General features: G+C 35.4%; 1 protein-coding gene across 3 annotated transcripts in view; it reads left to right on the top strand.

Annotated features, from left to right (window-relative positions):
• The window catches only part of LOC127429333 (AF4/FMR2 family member 4-like), a 69,818-nt gene extending 54,737 nt beyond the window's left edge, over positions 1 to 15,081 (top strand). For all 3 annotated transcript variants that reach the window (XM_051678302.1, XM_051678303.1, XM_051678301.1), the window contains 8 exons: positions 1,366 to 1,454; positions 1,743 to 1,806; positions 2,715 to 2,851; positions 2,957 to 3,028; positions 3,230 to 3,323; positions 3,518 to 3,561; positions 7,528 to 7,745; positions 11,070 to 15,081. In XM_051678302.1, coding sequence (XP_051534262.1) covers positions 1,366 to 1,454; positions 1,743 to 1,806; positions 2,715 to 2,851; positions 2,957 to 3,028; positions 3,230 to 3,323; positions 3,518 to 3,561; positions 7,528 to 7,745; positions 11,070 to 11,197 — 846 coding nt within the window. In that variant the 3' untranslated portion in view covers positions 11,198 to 15,081. The remainder of the gene's footprint in view (positions 1 to 1,365; positions 1,455 to 1,742; positions 1,807 to 2,714; positions 2,852 to 2,956; positions 3,029 to 3,229; positions 3,324 to 3,517; positions 3,562 to 7,527; positions 7,746 to 11,069) is intronic.
• The last annotated feature ends 690 nt before the right edge of the window (positions 15,082 to 15,771 follow it).

Raw genomic sequence — 15,771 nt, 5'->3', positions numbered from 1 at the left:
AGTAATTTTTCACGTTAATTTATTTTATTTTTTATCCCCTTTTCTCCCAATTTGGAATGCCCAATTCCCACTACTTAGTAAGTCTTCGTGGTGGCACGGTTACCTCAGTCCGGGTGGCGGAGGACAAGTCTCAGTTGTCCGCACATCTCATCACGTGGCTCCTTGTGCATGACACCGTGGAGACTCCCAGCATGTGGAGGCTTATGCTACTCTCCGCGATCCACGCACAACTTAACACACACCCCATTGAGAGCGAGAACCACTAATCGTGACCATGAGGAGATTACCCTTTGTGACTCTACCCTCCCTAGCAACCGGGCCAATTTGGTTGCTTAGGAGACCTGGCTGGAGTCACTCAGCACACTCTGGATTTGAACTCGTGACTCCAGGGGTGATAGTCAGCGTCACTGAGCAATTTTTCACATTATCAATGTCCTGACTATACATTGTGATCAGTTGAATGCCACTTTGGTGAATATAAAAGTACCAATTTCTTTCCATAAGAGCAAAATCTGTACATTATTCCAAACTTTTGGCCACGTGTGTGTGTGTGTGTGTGTGTGTGTGTGTGTGTATATATGTATATATATAAGATATTTAGATATTAGATATTTAGATATTAGATATTTTGACATTTTTATGAAAAGGCTAATTTTTTTTCTGGTCAAACGGTGCAACTCTGAGAATTTATTTCTATTTTTTACATAATTTATAATATTTGTAAAAAAATATTTTTACCTTAAAGTAAGTTTGAAAACTTTTTTGAAATTATTTATTAAGTTGTGTAAACTCGCATGTATTCAAGATGCAAGAAAAGTATCTTTACCTAATGGTTGCACCACTTGATATTTGTTAAATCGTAAATACGTTTTTATTTTATTTTATAGAAAATTCTATAAACATTTTTTAAAATGTATTAAGCCAACATTGACAAAGATTTCCATGAACCTGACGTGTTTTAAACTAGATTTTTATCATCTCGGACAACCTTATTTGTCAGTGACCATTTAGGTCCTGCGGTGTGACAAATGAATATTTAAAAGTACAAATATTCCATATAGTCTTATCATTTTATGTGGTCATGCATAATAATGAAAAAAAAAACTTTTAAATCAGAGTCGCTGTTAAAATATGATCTTGATGCTCTTATACTTGCAAGTGGAAAGTCAGTGAAGCATCGCAAAGTATTTCATAAACTTAATTGGCAAAGTTTATATCATCAGCCAAATCACTCCAAATTATTTGTGAATGTTCGATACTGAAATACAACGCCCAGCTGTATTTCACCTCGAGTGAATGGAGGTTTTTGCAACATTTGCCAATCACGTCTCGTTCTTTTGGTCATTCTGACATTTTCTTTTTCAGGAAAAAAGCTTTAAAATGGAGAATCCTCTGGCAGTGGCACCCCTTTCTGAAGGCTCAAAGTCCAGATCCAAACTTTTGTTTGAAGACAGGTACAGAGACTTTCCCTTTTAGCCTTGACATTAGTTTATATAAATTCCTTACAGTACTTATACACCATGTTCTAACCCAGTGGGTTGCGATAATAGCTTCCATGTTAAGGCTTTTGTCCTAACAAGCGCCGCTTTGTTTCTATTGGGGATGTGTATCGTTAGAGATGTCCTGATTTACTGCTATTTTTTAGTTTTGTGCAGGACATGGCATTAGGGTGTTGTAATGAATGTGTGTTTCCATGTCAGAATGAGATATTGTAAATTAACGGGCATTCAAATCAATTTCAGGGTTCATTCAGCTGATCATTACCTCCAAGAGGCAAAGAAATTGAAACACAATGCAGATGCTCTGGTAAGGATTTGTTTTTACCTGAATGTCTTGCCTTGCATTCTTGTGTTACTGTGGCTGTAACAAACCTCAGTACTCAAGGGGACAATAGAATTAACCTGAAATCTCTGTATCATTAAAGTTTTTTTTTTTTTTTTTTTTTTTCCAGGTAGCTAACTATAAACATTCTTACAAGATCTAACTTGCTCAGCAATATTCTCTTCAAACCAGTGCTCCACCGTTAAAATTAGGGTTAGGGTTAGGTTTAGGGTTAGGTTAGGATTAGCTGAATTGAAAGAGAAAAAGAGAAAAATTACTGTAGAAGACGACATTTTACACTAATAACCACTATAGTGGCATTGTGGCAACATTGAGAATGCAACATGTACTTGCTTTGCATCGTAAATTGCGTTTCAGAACGTAATGATCAGTGTTAAGTAAGTTACTCAAACCAGGAATCCACTGCAAATTACTAATTACTTCTATAAAATTGTTAGCAGATTACACTATGCATTACTTCATGAGAAAAGTAATCACATTACTAATTAGTTACTTTCTAAAACACTTCACAGATAAGTTTTTGTTTTACCACTTAACAGATTCAAAATGTCTACATTTCCTCCTTGTTTATTGTTGCATGTAAGCCATGCATTCAGTATTACACGTTCAGCATCAGACATACATATGCACATAATTCATGTTTTAAAAGTATTCTACATAAATTAAAAATATAAAGTAACTGTAATATGACACTACTTTTCGACTAAAAAAGTAATTATACTACAGTAACTAATTACTTTGCAACCAGCTTACAACCAACACTGGTAATAACATGTGAATTCATGTTCACATACTTCTGTAGAGTAAGTTTTAAGCCCAACACATGTCTCAGTGCGGCTGTGTAAACACAAGTGCTGTGTTCCTCTCTGCAGATGGACAGGTTTGAGAAGGCCGTGTATTACCTGGATGCTGTGGTGTCTTTCATTGAATGTGGAAACGCTTTGGAGAAAAGTGCCCAAGAGGCCAAATCCCCCTTCCCCATGTATGCAGAAACTGTGGAGCTCATCAAGTAAGTCCTTCAATCATTTTAAACATGTTGCTTATGTCTTCTCAGAGTACTGTGTGTTAAGTGTGGAACTGGGTGCAACAATGTGTAAATGTTTCTGTTGTGTAGGTACACTATGAAGTTAAAGAGCTGCATGGCCCCAGACGTTACTTCTGCTGACAAAAGACTAGCAGTGTTGTGGTACGTATCTGAAATGCATCGATTCCACACATTTCAAGGCAACGGTTTTCTATAGACAGTAGCGACTTCATGCATTAACACTGAAACCCTGTTAATATCTAAACAGATTTAAAGTCTAATGAATATGCTAATGCGAAAACAACGTTATTTTAACCACCATTGTCAAACGTAATTGCTGTATTTTTCTGTGTCGCCATGCAGCCTGAGGTGCCAGGCTCTTCTCTATCTGAGGTTGTTTAAACTACGGAAAGAAAGTGCACTAAAATACTCAAAGACACTCACTGAACACTTGAAGGTATATGATTTTGTATCTTCAGCTAAAAGGTAAAGCATCGAATAATCAGAAGTGTCTGTTCTAGTATGAAAAACATGTCTACATACTGAATTTATGAAGTTTTTGTTATGGTTAACGTTTTGCTAAATTTTGGTAACGCCTACATTTTGAATTTATACATTGTTACATTTAAAATGTTTTTTTTTTTTTTTCAGAATTCGTTGAGTAATACACAAGCTGCGTCTCCTGGAGTAGCAAAGTAAGTACCTAGCATTTGTTAATAAGTGGTCTTTGTTGAGGCTATCATCACTCTTTCTATTGCTAATATTTAGGGTTAGGGATATAAACAGTGAGTGGAAGTGTAACATTTTATATACAGTTGAAGGCAGAAGTTTATATACACTTAGGTTGAAGTCATTAAAACTCATTTTTTAACCACTTCACAGATTCAATATTAGTAAACTATAGTTTTGGCAAATCATTTAGGACATCTACTTTGTGCATGACACAAGTCATTTTTCCAACAATTGTTTACAGACAGGTTGTTTCACTTTTAATTGACTATCACAATTCCAGTGGGTCAGAAGTTTACATACACTAAGTTAACTGTACCTTTAAGCAGCTTGGAAAATTCCAGAAAATTATGTTAAGCCTTTAGACAATTAGACAATTAGCTTCTGATAGGAGGTGTACTGAATTGGAGGTGTACCTGTGGATGTATTTAAGGCCTACTTTCAAACTCAGTGCCTCTTTGCTTGACATCATGGGAAAATCAAAAGAAATCAGCCTCCACAAGTCTGGTTCATCCTTGGGAGCATTTTCAAAATGCCTGAAGGTACCATGTTCATCTTTACAAATAATAGTACACAAGAATAAACACCATGGGACCACACAGCCATCATACCACTTAGGAAGTAGATGCAGTCTCCTAGAAATAAATGTAGTTTGGTGCAAAAATGCAAATCAATCTCAGAACAACAGAAAAAGACCTTGTGAAGATGCTGGAGGAAACAGGTAGACAAGTATCTATATCCACAGTAAAACAAGTCATATATCAATTTAACCTAAAAGGCTGCTCGGCAAGGAAAAAGCCACTGCTCCAAAACCATCATTGAAAAGCCAGACTACAGTTTCCAAGTGCACATGGGGACAAAGATCTTACTTTTTGGAGAAATGTCCTCTGGTCTGATGAAACAAAAATTGAACTGTTTGGCCATAATGATCATCATTATGTTTGTTTGGAGGAAAAAGGGTGAGGCTTGCAAGCCAAAGAACACCATCTCAACCATGAAGCATGGGGGTTGCAGCATCATGTTGTGGGGGTGCTTTGTTGCAGGAGGGACTGGTGTATTTCACTAAATAGATGGCATCATGAGGAAGGAAACTTATGTGGATATATTGAAGCAAAATCTCAAGACATCAGCCAGGAAGTTAAAGCTCGGTCGCAAATGGGTCTTCCAAATGGACAATGACCCCAAGCATACCTCCAAAGTTGTGACAGAATGGCTTAAGGACAACAAAGTCAAGGTATTGGAGTAGCCATCACAAAGCCCTGACCTCAAAAAGTTATGGGCAGAACTGAAAAAGCATGTGCGAGCAAGGAGGCCTACAAACCTGACCAGTTCTGTGAAGAGGAATGGGCCAAAATTCCAGCAACTTATTGTGAGAAGCTTATGGAAGGCTACCCAAAATGTTTGACCCAAGTTAAACAATTTAAAGGCAATGCTACTGTAGGGCTTTACTGGTTGTTTAGATCAGTGTTACTATCAGAAATAATTAATAATATTTTCTTTAGTTATTAATTAATATTTAAATTAATTAATTGAATCTAACTCATTAAAACCTCATATGGGGCTCCAGTAAATGTAGTGTGCTACGTTTAGGAGCGGGTTTGGTTATTAGCAATAATTAATAATTATCAAAGATAATTATTAATTATTAAAATCAATAGAACATTGATGAAAATCAATGTTAGCTTTTTTTTAATCCTTTAAATCAACAATTATCAAAGATAATCACTAATCATTAACATTGATGAAACATTAATTAAAATTAACACTAGCTTATTGATCATTCAAATTCAACAATCATCAAAGATAATTATTAATTATCAAAAATCAATAGAATATTAATAAGGATTAACATTGATGGGGCACCACCCTGGAATCAGGGACTAATAACCAGATAGTATAACAGTCTCAATATTAGATTGTTTTCTTAGGAAAATCGACATCCGAAGAATATTGATTTTCGGGAAAAAACAATGAATGAAGGCTTGAATCCGAGCACTGACATCCCGTCAGCATGACACAGGTGTATGCAAAACAAACCAAAACACTTCTCTTTGAAGTACAACAAAGTTTATTTATGCAGTAATATCAATTAATAATTAATACAATGCAGTCAATAAACTTCCGACATACAACTACAAACTAAACAGTGATATGATTAGATATGGAAATAAGAAGAATCCTATAACACATGAGTGTGTGTGTGAGTGTGTGTGTGTGTGTGTGAGTGTGTGTGTGTGTGAGTGTGTGTGTGAGTGTGTGTGTGTGTGAGTGTGTGTGTGAGTGTGTGTGTGTGAGTGTGTGTGTGTGTGAGTGTGTGTGTGAGTGTGTGTGTGAGTGTGTGTGTGTGTGAGTGTGTGTGTGTGTGAGTGTGTGTGTGTGTGTGAGTGTGTGTGTGAGTGTGTGTGTGAGTGTGTGTGTGAGTGTGTGTGTGAGTGTGTGTGTGAGTGTGAGTGTGTGTGTGAGTGTGTGTGTGAGTGTGTGTGTGAGTGTGTGTGTGAGTGTGTGTGTGAGTGTGTGTGTGTGTGTGTGAGTGAGTGTGTGAGTGAGTGTGTGTGTGTGTGAGTTAGTACGAGAGAGAGAGAGAATTAAGTGACGGCTCCAAAGCCAATTTCGTGATCGTGGGAGAGAAAGCAGCTGTTAGTTTATCACTCAGAGATGCGGTGGGCGGCTCGTAAACCGTCCTGCGGTCTTTGATTCTTTAATGGATATACTCAGTGTGCCGGTCTCACCCGCGATGGCGGAAATGCACAACAGTCCAATGTGGTTGGACTACCCTGAGTATTAATAATGAACGGACTCGGTGGTCCGTAAACTGTACAAGCAATAACCTTGATACACAAGAATAACACGCTATAATATTCTATCTCTGCCCAGACGTAAACCTCTTACTTGAATCGCATGAGGATGCAGAATGTGTGTTCATCCGTCCTTTAACTCAGACTCGGTTCCTCGAGGCTCGGGTGATGACGGGAGGCTGTTTCCGCTCTGTCGACGGGCGGTACAGCTGCTGATTCTCGGCGGGCTGGCGGAGAAATCAGCGACGTCAGCTTGATTGAAGATGGAAGAGAAATCTTTTCTCTTCACTTCTGCAGGCAAACGGATGAAGATACGGATTGCTCGGCGGTCTCCTTCGGATCCGTTAGAGTGTTCGGTGGAACACAGAGTAATCTCAACTCACCCAGCGAGATGGAGATTGTATGGCCACAGTTTCAAGTCGGACATTACTTCCTTGTGCCACAAGGCTGCACCTGAGAGCAGCAATGAGCTGCATCTACGCACGGCGAGCAAAGTTGCTGGAAGCAAATCCCGGAAGCATTTCAGAGGTATTTCTAATCCTGATGATGTCATGGTTGAGGTGCGTTCTGTCGTGTGCCTCATCCAATAGGAGTTGAGAGTTCGATCCTTTAGTGAGCAAGGCGTCATGGGATTTGTAGTCTGTTTTGGACTCCCTTTGTTTGATTTTGGCACGGTTTTTATCAGTAAGATTTATGACTTATGTGGGGGCCTGAGTTAGGTTTTACGACTGTGTTAGGCCTGCATTTGTCTTCTATCTGAATACATGAGGCCCAACACTACCAAATACTAATAAAGTGTATGTAAACTTCTGACCCACTGGGAATGTGATGAAAGAAATAAATCTTTCTCTCTACTATTATTCTGACATTTCACATTCTTAAAATAAAGTAGTGATGCTAACTGACCTAAGACAGGGAATGTTTTCTACGATTAAATGTCAGGAATTCTGAAAAACTGAATTTAAATGTATTTTGCTAAGGTGTATGTACAGTTCTGACTTCAAATCTATATGCAATTGTGTCGCCTTGTGATGCATTCTGATAATTTCAGCGAGGACTGAAAAATATAGAAAGGATGAGGTGTTGCATGTGGAAAGTCCCTTGTGTCCTTGTTCTAATACCTCCGTGTCTCCGCAGTAAAACAGCTGGGATGCCGTCTCCGGTCTCTCCTAAGCTTTCTCCGGGCAGCGCGGGCAGCTACTCCTCCAGCAGCTCCAGTCAGAGTGCCAGCTCCTCCGTCACTATCCCTCAGCGCATCCACCAGATGGCAGCCAGCTACGTGCAGGTCACCTCCAACTTCCTCTTCGCAACTGAAGTGTGGGATCAGGCCGAGCAGCTTGCCAAAGAGCAGAGAGGTAGAGTCATTACAAAACTGTTGTGAAACTTGTGAAAACTACAGAGGCACCTTTCTGAAATAGTTCTTAAAATATGCTATGTTGGTTTGGTTAACCTTTTAAGCTCTAAGGGTGTTTTTAAAGATTTCCTGTTTCAGTGGCATACCCAGAATTAAAGGCTTATACCTCAACCAAAAAAAACAAGGAGGGTCAAGTGGTTGGATCATTGTAAAGAAAACTTTTCAAAAATTGTAATGATATAGACTGATAAATTCTGTGACTCTCAGCCTAAGAAACTGCTGAAAAATCCCCAGAAAACTTGAGCCAAAATTTAACTTTTGTTCTTTTTTTTTTAATTTGACATTATATATCTCTTGGTGTAAATAAGGTGGCTCTGAAAAACTGCTTTTTGTTTGTTCCCAATCATGTCAACTGTAACCTAAGAAAACATGTATGTTGATACAACAAAGCAATCAAAAGTTATAGCATTACAAATATTATTTATGCTAGTGTCCAAAAGCCTCTCCAAACAAATATAACATAATAATTGTACATTATTACAAGAACTACTGTAATTACACATGCAAATACAACAATGACTAAAGGTTTGCATAGCATTGAGACATGATTTTTGTAATGAGATTTAACAGAATGAGTTTCATTCTATGCTGTTTGAGTCCTCATTGACTCGGTGTCATTTAATTGGCACCATCTCCTGGTGGCCATATGTAATTAGAGTGATCACATGATTCTCTGCCCAAATATGGATGACTTTTTGCACTGATCTGAACCCAATATGATTGGTTTAGCGTTCCATGACACTACATCATTTCCGATAACGTCATCTGATCCAGGAAAGCTAGCGAGTTTTCAGCCTGATTGCAAGATGCCAGATAGCCAGATGCTGTGTGCACATTGTGCTTTGTGTCAATTATTTATATGATCTATGCAACCGATTACATTGTGTCCGGGCTCGTTTGAAAGATAACCACCTCCTCTAAGTAATCGTATGCAGGGCCGTAACCACAGTGTACTTTGAGGGGGACAAGTTCCCCCCCAGTAATCCGATATGGCCAGACTGTCCCCCCAATAATTGATATTCTTGTTGCTGTTCTGCTGCAGTTCATTATGCACCGCTGTCTAATTGTCATTAAGTTGTTGCAGGAATAACATTTAACATATAACATAAAAAAGTTACATTTTTACCGTGCTCAGTAGTCTAACACCGCTCGTCAATGTCATATGAGGAAGCCAATCAAATCGATGAAGGCGGGACTCAAGTTTAAGACGCTAAGCAGGAACCTCGTGGATTATCCCAACGCCACACATCAGCAAGCAGTTCAGGTTAAGAGTGTTTGTGTCATGTGAGATGTATCTAAATAAGCATGCAATATTTGACCACTGTTTTATGACTGAAATGTTGTACCGACTGACATTAATTTCCAAGGGTGCAAACTATTTTTGGCAAAATTCGCCGTTTTGAAGTAAATATACGTCATGTACTGTACGTGATTTGTATGTCATTCATAACTGTGAATGTGAAAACATTAATGGAGTAGTTTTCAGCTAATCAGGCTCAAGACAAAGAGCAAATGTGTGTATATTATAAAGGAATTGAATGAATGTGGTAATCTGGCCGGCTTTTGAAGAAGCGTTTTAGAAAATTCTCTTGACATTGTCTAAGAAAATGATCTATAAAACACCAAGTAGAGCGTTATCACCCAGATTAGAACTAGAACATGGTAAAACATGTGACTTGTGACTTCTATTGTGCTTTTAGGTTTTGGAAAGGACAGTGTCATATATTCTTAATGCAAATATTATTAGGTAATAATTTAAAATCAGTTTAAGATTTTGTAAATAATTTCTTAATGTCTTTAATTAATTGTACAGCATCTCCTAAGAGTCTACTTTTAAAAGAGACCATTTTATTTTGAGTATGTCTTGTCAGGTTTGTGCTCAAAAATGAAAAATGTTCACCTAAAAATGGAAAATGTACTTTTATTCACTCATTTACTCACCCTAATGTTGTTCAAACCCCATATGCTGGGTTTTTTCTTGGAACATAAAAATAGATATTTTAAGCAGCTCTATTCCATAGAATAACAGTTTATATTGAACAGGAGCTGTCAAGCTTCAAAAAGGACAAATACTATAAAGCACTATTAAAGGTTCAGTATAAAGACATCATAACAGTAGTCCATATGACTCGTGCATTATTTTCCAAGCTTTCTGGGGCCATACAACAGCTATGTGTTGTATGGACTACTTTTATGGTATTTTTATAATTTATTTATTTTTTCTCTTTGGACCTTGACAGCAGTGGTCAGTATGAACTGTTTTTGTATGGAAAAGAGCAGCTTTAGGATTTTTGAAGAAAATATTGTGTTAAGATTCTACTAGGAGGAAAAAAAAAAATGAGGGACAACTTGAGGGCAGTAAATCATTTTGAGAGCTTTCCAACCACATATGACACATGGCTATTTGATGAGCTTGATGTTTTTACTGATTACAATTATATGTTCAGTGCAAAATTATTAATAAATTATCAAAACAGAACACTTCTGATTTGTCTGAAAATTTCAAAGCACTTTTCGGTCATAATGCCTACATGCATTGTAAATTAGAGCTTCTAAGTTTTCAAACGATACCTTTTTTTGTGTTGGTCAAGACTGTAGTTAGTAATATTTTTATAATTATATTTTTTCTCGTGGGGCAGGCCCATCCGTGCTTAAAAGATTTAAGTAATATTTTGGGTTCAATACAAGTTAAGCTTAATCCACAACATTAGTGGCATAATGTTGATTAGCACAAAAATTGTTTCGAGATTTAAAAAAAAAATCTAAAGCAAAAATTGTGGTTACAGTAAGGTACTTACAATGAAAGTGAATGGGGCCAATTCCTAAATGTTAAAGTACTCTGTTTCGAAAGTATAGTCACAAACCATAAACATTATACATGTTAACATGATTTTAGTGGGATTTAATGCCGTTACAGCATTTACAAGATTACAGGGTTTACCGGTGTTAAACTGTCATGGTAACGAAGTTGTTATATTGGATATCACTTTTCACAGATAAGATTAGTTAGCGATTTTATTACTAGTGGTCAGCCGATGGAAATACTGATATCTAAAGAGCAGGATGGCCGATATACTGTAAATGCCGATATACATAATACATTTTAACAACAGCAAATCAGATGCACACAAAATGTGTACACTAAAGTGAAATGAACACATACAATATTTACTCAAATTTGCTTATACTTTGGAACAGTTTTGTTAATCGGTCAATAATATATTCTTTTCGAATTAAATGGTCTTTTCTCTCTCCTCTCTCACAGAGTTCTTTGCTGAACTGGATAAGGTGATGGGCCCACTCATCTTCAACACCAGCAGTATGACTGAACTGGTGCGGTTCACGCGGCAGGGCCTGCACTGGCTACGACTCGACGCCAAGCTCATACAGTAGAGTGGTCCCAAAAGCACCCCCTGTGGCCACGCTCTTTATCCGTAGCCCTCTCTATGCCTACACAAAACACTCACACACTTTATCTGCCTCAGACATTCTCTGTGACACTGTGTCTCATTTGTACACCAGCTTGCCAAAAAATGGAAACACTTCGCGTCCCACTCTGCCATGACAAGCCCTGTGAATATTCATCAGAGGGGAGGCGGCCAAACCATATACACTGCATTGTCCTGTTCACATCACAGGCTTGTTTCAAACAAAAAGCCATCTTCCTTGTTTCTTACTTGATTTGTAGTTTTATTTTGTTTTAATCTCCCCTGTTTTTGATTTCTTTTTTGTTTTCTAGCTGTAAGCAAACACAAATAATAATTTGGATGTTTATAGCTTCTTTTTTTCAACCAAAGTACCTCCCTTTAACCAAAGGTGCTTTACAATTTAAAGGTTTCTCCTTTTATCATTTTATTGTGCCTTGTATTTGATATACAGGAAACTAGGACATACGGTATCTTCAAATACACATCGAGAAAGGTTTGATATGGGACTGGAGTTGAGTTGTTTGACAGGAACATGTGGCCCAGGGTGAGGGGGTGGATTACTGAATGGTTTTACATGAGTATTGGAGAGAAATCATTTATTTATCGTTAAATAAATGTAGACGGGTGTCAAGGCAACCACACATGGTTTTCAAGCCCTTTCGACATTTAATTACATGCAGGATATGAATTATATCTACAATTAAATTTTTACTAGTGCAAAAATGCTAAACATTACTATTAGTGAGATTACTAGTGAGAATGCTCATAATTGGATATGCACTTGTAAAAACTTTAATTCTTTATCAAAAATTACATCAATACTCATGGAAATTGTTGATATTAAAAATACAATTTGGACTAGTAAAACTTTTTTTTATACCTTTAACTGGAGATTTTCAAGTAAAATTTAACAATTATCTGTCATTCAATCCAGTTCAAAATATATATAAAAAAATTGCATTTTGTCTAGTTATCAACAATTGAATTACAACAAGTAAAATGCTAGTGAAAACCAATTTACAGATATCAAAAATTTGCATTTTGGCTAGTTATCAACTGTTGAATTACAACTAGTAAAATGCAAATGAAAACCAAATGACAGATATCGAAAATTAGCATTTTGGTTATTTATCAACAATTAAATTACACTAGTAAATTGCTAGTGAAAAATGTAATTACAGATATTAAAAATTAGCATTTTGGCTAGTTATCAACAATTGAATTAAAACTAGTAAAATGCAAATGAAAACCAAATTACAGATCTAAAAAATTAGTTGTAATTCAGTTGTTGATATCAGGAATGCATATTTGCACTAGTAAAAATCGAATTGTCACAACAATTGTAATTAAATGAATGTAGTTAATATAAAATTCAAATTTTTACTAGTAAGTAGTACTTAGCTGATATGTGTGTTTGGAATTTAAACTAGTAAGAAATTAATTACAGATATCTGGATTTGCATTTTGAAAAGAAGTGAATGACAGATCATTGTGAAATTCTACTAGTGAAAATGCAGTTACAGATATGGGGTTGAAATTCCATTTTGATACGAAGAATGTGTATTTCTGTGAGTAATGACGTCAATTTTATATCAAGAATTTAAGTTTTTACTAGTGCAAATGTAATTACTGATATCAAAACTTGGCACTAGTAGTAATTACATTGATATCAAAAATAGAACAGTAGATATCTATAATTCGTGTCCTGCATGTGATTTAAATGTCAAAAGGGCTTGCGATACACAGACCGTGTTGAGTATTCAAAAGTGGCTTTTGTCTAAATAGTTCGATAAAGTCAATGGTGAACTGCTTTGCCGGACTTAATTCCGTATTGTTGCAAAGGCTACAAAGCACCATATCGAAGACATAGTTTTGTCTCACGGTAACATCGTAAACAGCCAATGTGTCATGGTTACACCCTGTTGGATTTGTAAACATCAGTACCACAAACGCCCGGGCCAAGATTTTTATACGAAATGTAGCACTGTCTCGCTGTCGGTTTTCTGGTATTAAACGCAGGGGTATTTTAGTACTGTGTCGACATGCTCGGCCTAATAAAGATTTTATTTAGATAATGGCAAACTGTTCCAAGTTGCATTTTCGTTCTCACGAGTTTTTCAGCATGGATACAGGGTTGCAATACGAGATGAGAGACGTATTTCTATTGTATATGAAAATATCATATTTAAATATTTAATGTGAGTCTTGAGGTTGCCTTTATAGTGTCATTGTCACGTGTTTTGCAGATCTGAAGAAATCAGTCATATAAGGATATATATTTATGATGCATTCGATTGACTATTGCAGTTTATAAATGTACATATTACAATGTATAATTTTAGAGCAGACTGGCCCACCATCCAAAAGCATTGACCTTTTGCAGTAACACGAGAAGACAAACTGTTCATCATAGAATGACAAATTAGGAAACATGGAGTGAAAAGCGATCACGATCAATCCACAATGTATGAAATGCTGGAAATATATCATCTCTTGCACTAAAATCTTTCCTCTCATTGGCTCCCTGTTTTATCTGTAGGGACAAACTGTTTCCACTGTCTATGCAGATGTTTCTAGGACAGTCTTCTTGAGCTTGTTTGTGCAGGACTACTTTTATTGGCCGAAATGTAAACTTCTATCTAGATCTAATACGTCTATTTGGCTGGCAACTTGGTTTATCACTGATGTGCTTGTAACTTTCTTCTATCTTGCAGAATAAGTCGTTTGAGATTTGATGTAGGAGTGAAATGTTTGTTTATTGTGCTTTTATGTAAATGCATTCATGCACTAATGTGATTTCATGTATCAGATTCATAATAAGAAAGTGACTGCATATGAAATGAAATTCCCATGGCCTTTATGCTTTTTAACACATGAATTGTTTGTGATGCGTCCGGTATGTGTTTTATTTCATTTATTTTCAGTTTTTAATGTTATTTCTTCTGCTAGACTTCATGACATTGCTTTTAGAGGATTAGACTGATTAAAATCCATCTTTAATTTTCTTGATGATATAACTTTAGCCAGGGTAAGATGCTTTTTCTTTTGTCCAATTGAAAAATAACACTTGCATGTTTTATTTAAATACTAAGCTGTACAAATGTACATAAAATTCTCTTTTAGGGTAAATTTTTACAGCGGTTTAACATTTGTATTAATTGTATATAGAATGTGAATATATTATATGCACATTTACATTACTAAAAGACCCCATTTTTTAAGTCATGACACTTTCGACAGAACGCTGTATGTTAGTAATGTAAGGCCGGTTGTTTTCCTCCCAAGTAATTCATTACTGATTTTCTGTGCTGTGTGAGCAAGGCTTGTCTTATGGTGGTCAGTTTTATTATGCTTTTGAAATAGGATGTATGCAGCTGACCATAAGGAAGATCTTCCCTCAACTAAACTTTATCCGAGAAGCCTCCACTGATAGCGAGGCATGTCGTTATGTTGAGCAGCTCTAGATGTCTGTATGTAGTACTCATTTAGTAATTATCTCAAAAAACAATCATTGGCAAAGGCAGTGTAGTTCAAATCAATTTAGTTTTAAAGTATTGAGATGAGATTGACAAAAGAAAGAAATCTACGTGTGTATATATATATATATATATATATATATATATATATATATATATATATATATATATATATAGATATATATATATTCGTATTATGGATGCAATATGGTCTATGATTTAAAGGTACTCTTATGAGCCTTGATTATCCAAACTTGTAATAACTTGTAATTTAAACACTTTTTTTGTGAAGTGAGTATTACTAATTGATTTTCTGAGTCTGTTGCGAATCATCTTTGTATTTTACCATATGGAAAATAAAATATATATGATTACAGAATGTTCTCGGTTTTTTCATTATTTTAAAAAGGTAAACGTTTTTGGATAGCTGCTAGGCTGTAACATTTTTTGATGTTGTTTATATGAAGTTTAGTTGTAATGTAATTTTTATTCAATAAAATGTTTATTGTGTAAAACATTTTTTATTAAATAATTTTTTTTATACATTTTTTAAAATATTTTTTAATTACATTTGTATTAAATTTGCAATTTTATTGCTTTTTGTTCAATTTAACATTTTATTATATTACATTTTTTAATTTATATTTTAAATTGTATTAAAATATTTTTTATTATGCACTAATATAAAAAAAAAAGAAAAATGCATACCTTCAAAAAACATATTGATACAGGTGTATGACTAAAAAATATATTTCCAAGCAACAGTGTGCTGAGTTGGTGTATTTTTAAAATTTTGTACTAATATTCCATGTAATGTTTCAGTCAGTATGAGGTCATAAAAACTGCATGCATAACAATAATAATACAATTCACTGAATATATATAAAAAAAAAATGTATAACAATTTTAATAAATTGTACATTTTATTTTTAATTACATTTAACATTTTATTAAATTACATTTTATTTTTATTGAATTACATTTTTGTTAAAATATTACATTTAAAATACTACATTTTTATTCAATTTAACATTTTACCATTTTATTTTACATTTTATTTTCA

This window comes from Myxocyprinus asiaticus, chromosome 38, assembly GCF_019703515.2.
Source record: "Myxocyprinus asiaticus isolate MX2 ecotype Aquarium Trade chromosome 38, UBuf_Myxa_2, whole genome shotgun sequence".
Taxonomy (NCBI): Eukaryota; Metazoa; Chordata; class Actinopteri; order Cypriniformes; family Catostomidae; genus Myxocyprinus; species Myxocyprinus asiaticus.
Note: the sequence above shows the minus strand (reverse complement) of the source record. Positions and strands in the feature narration are given on the sequence as shown.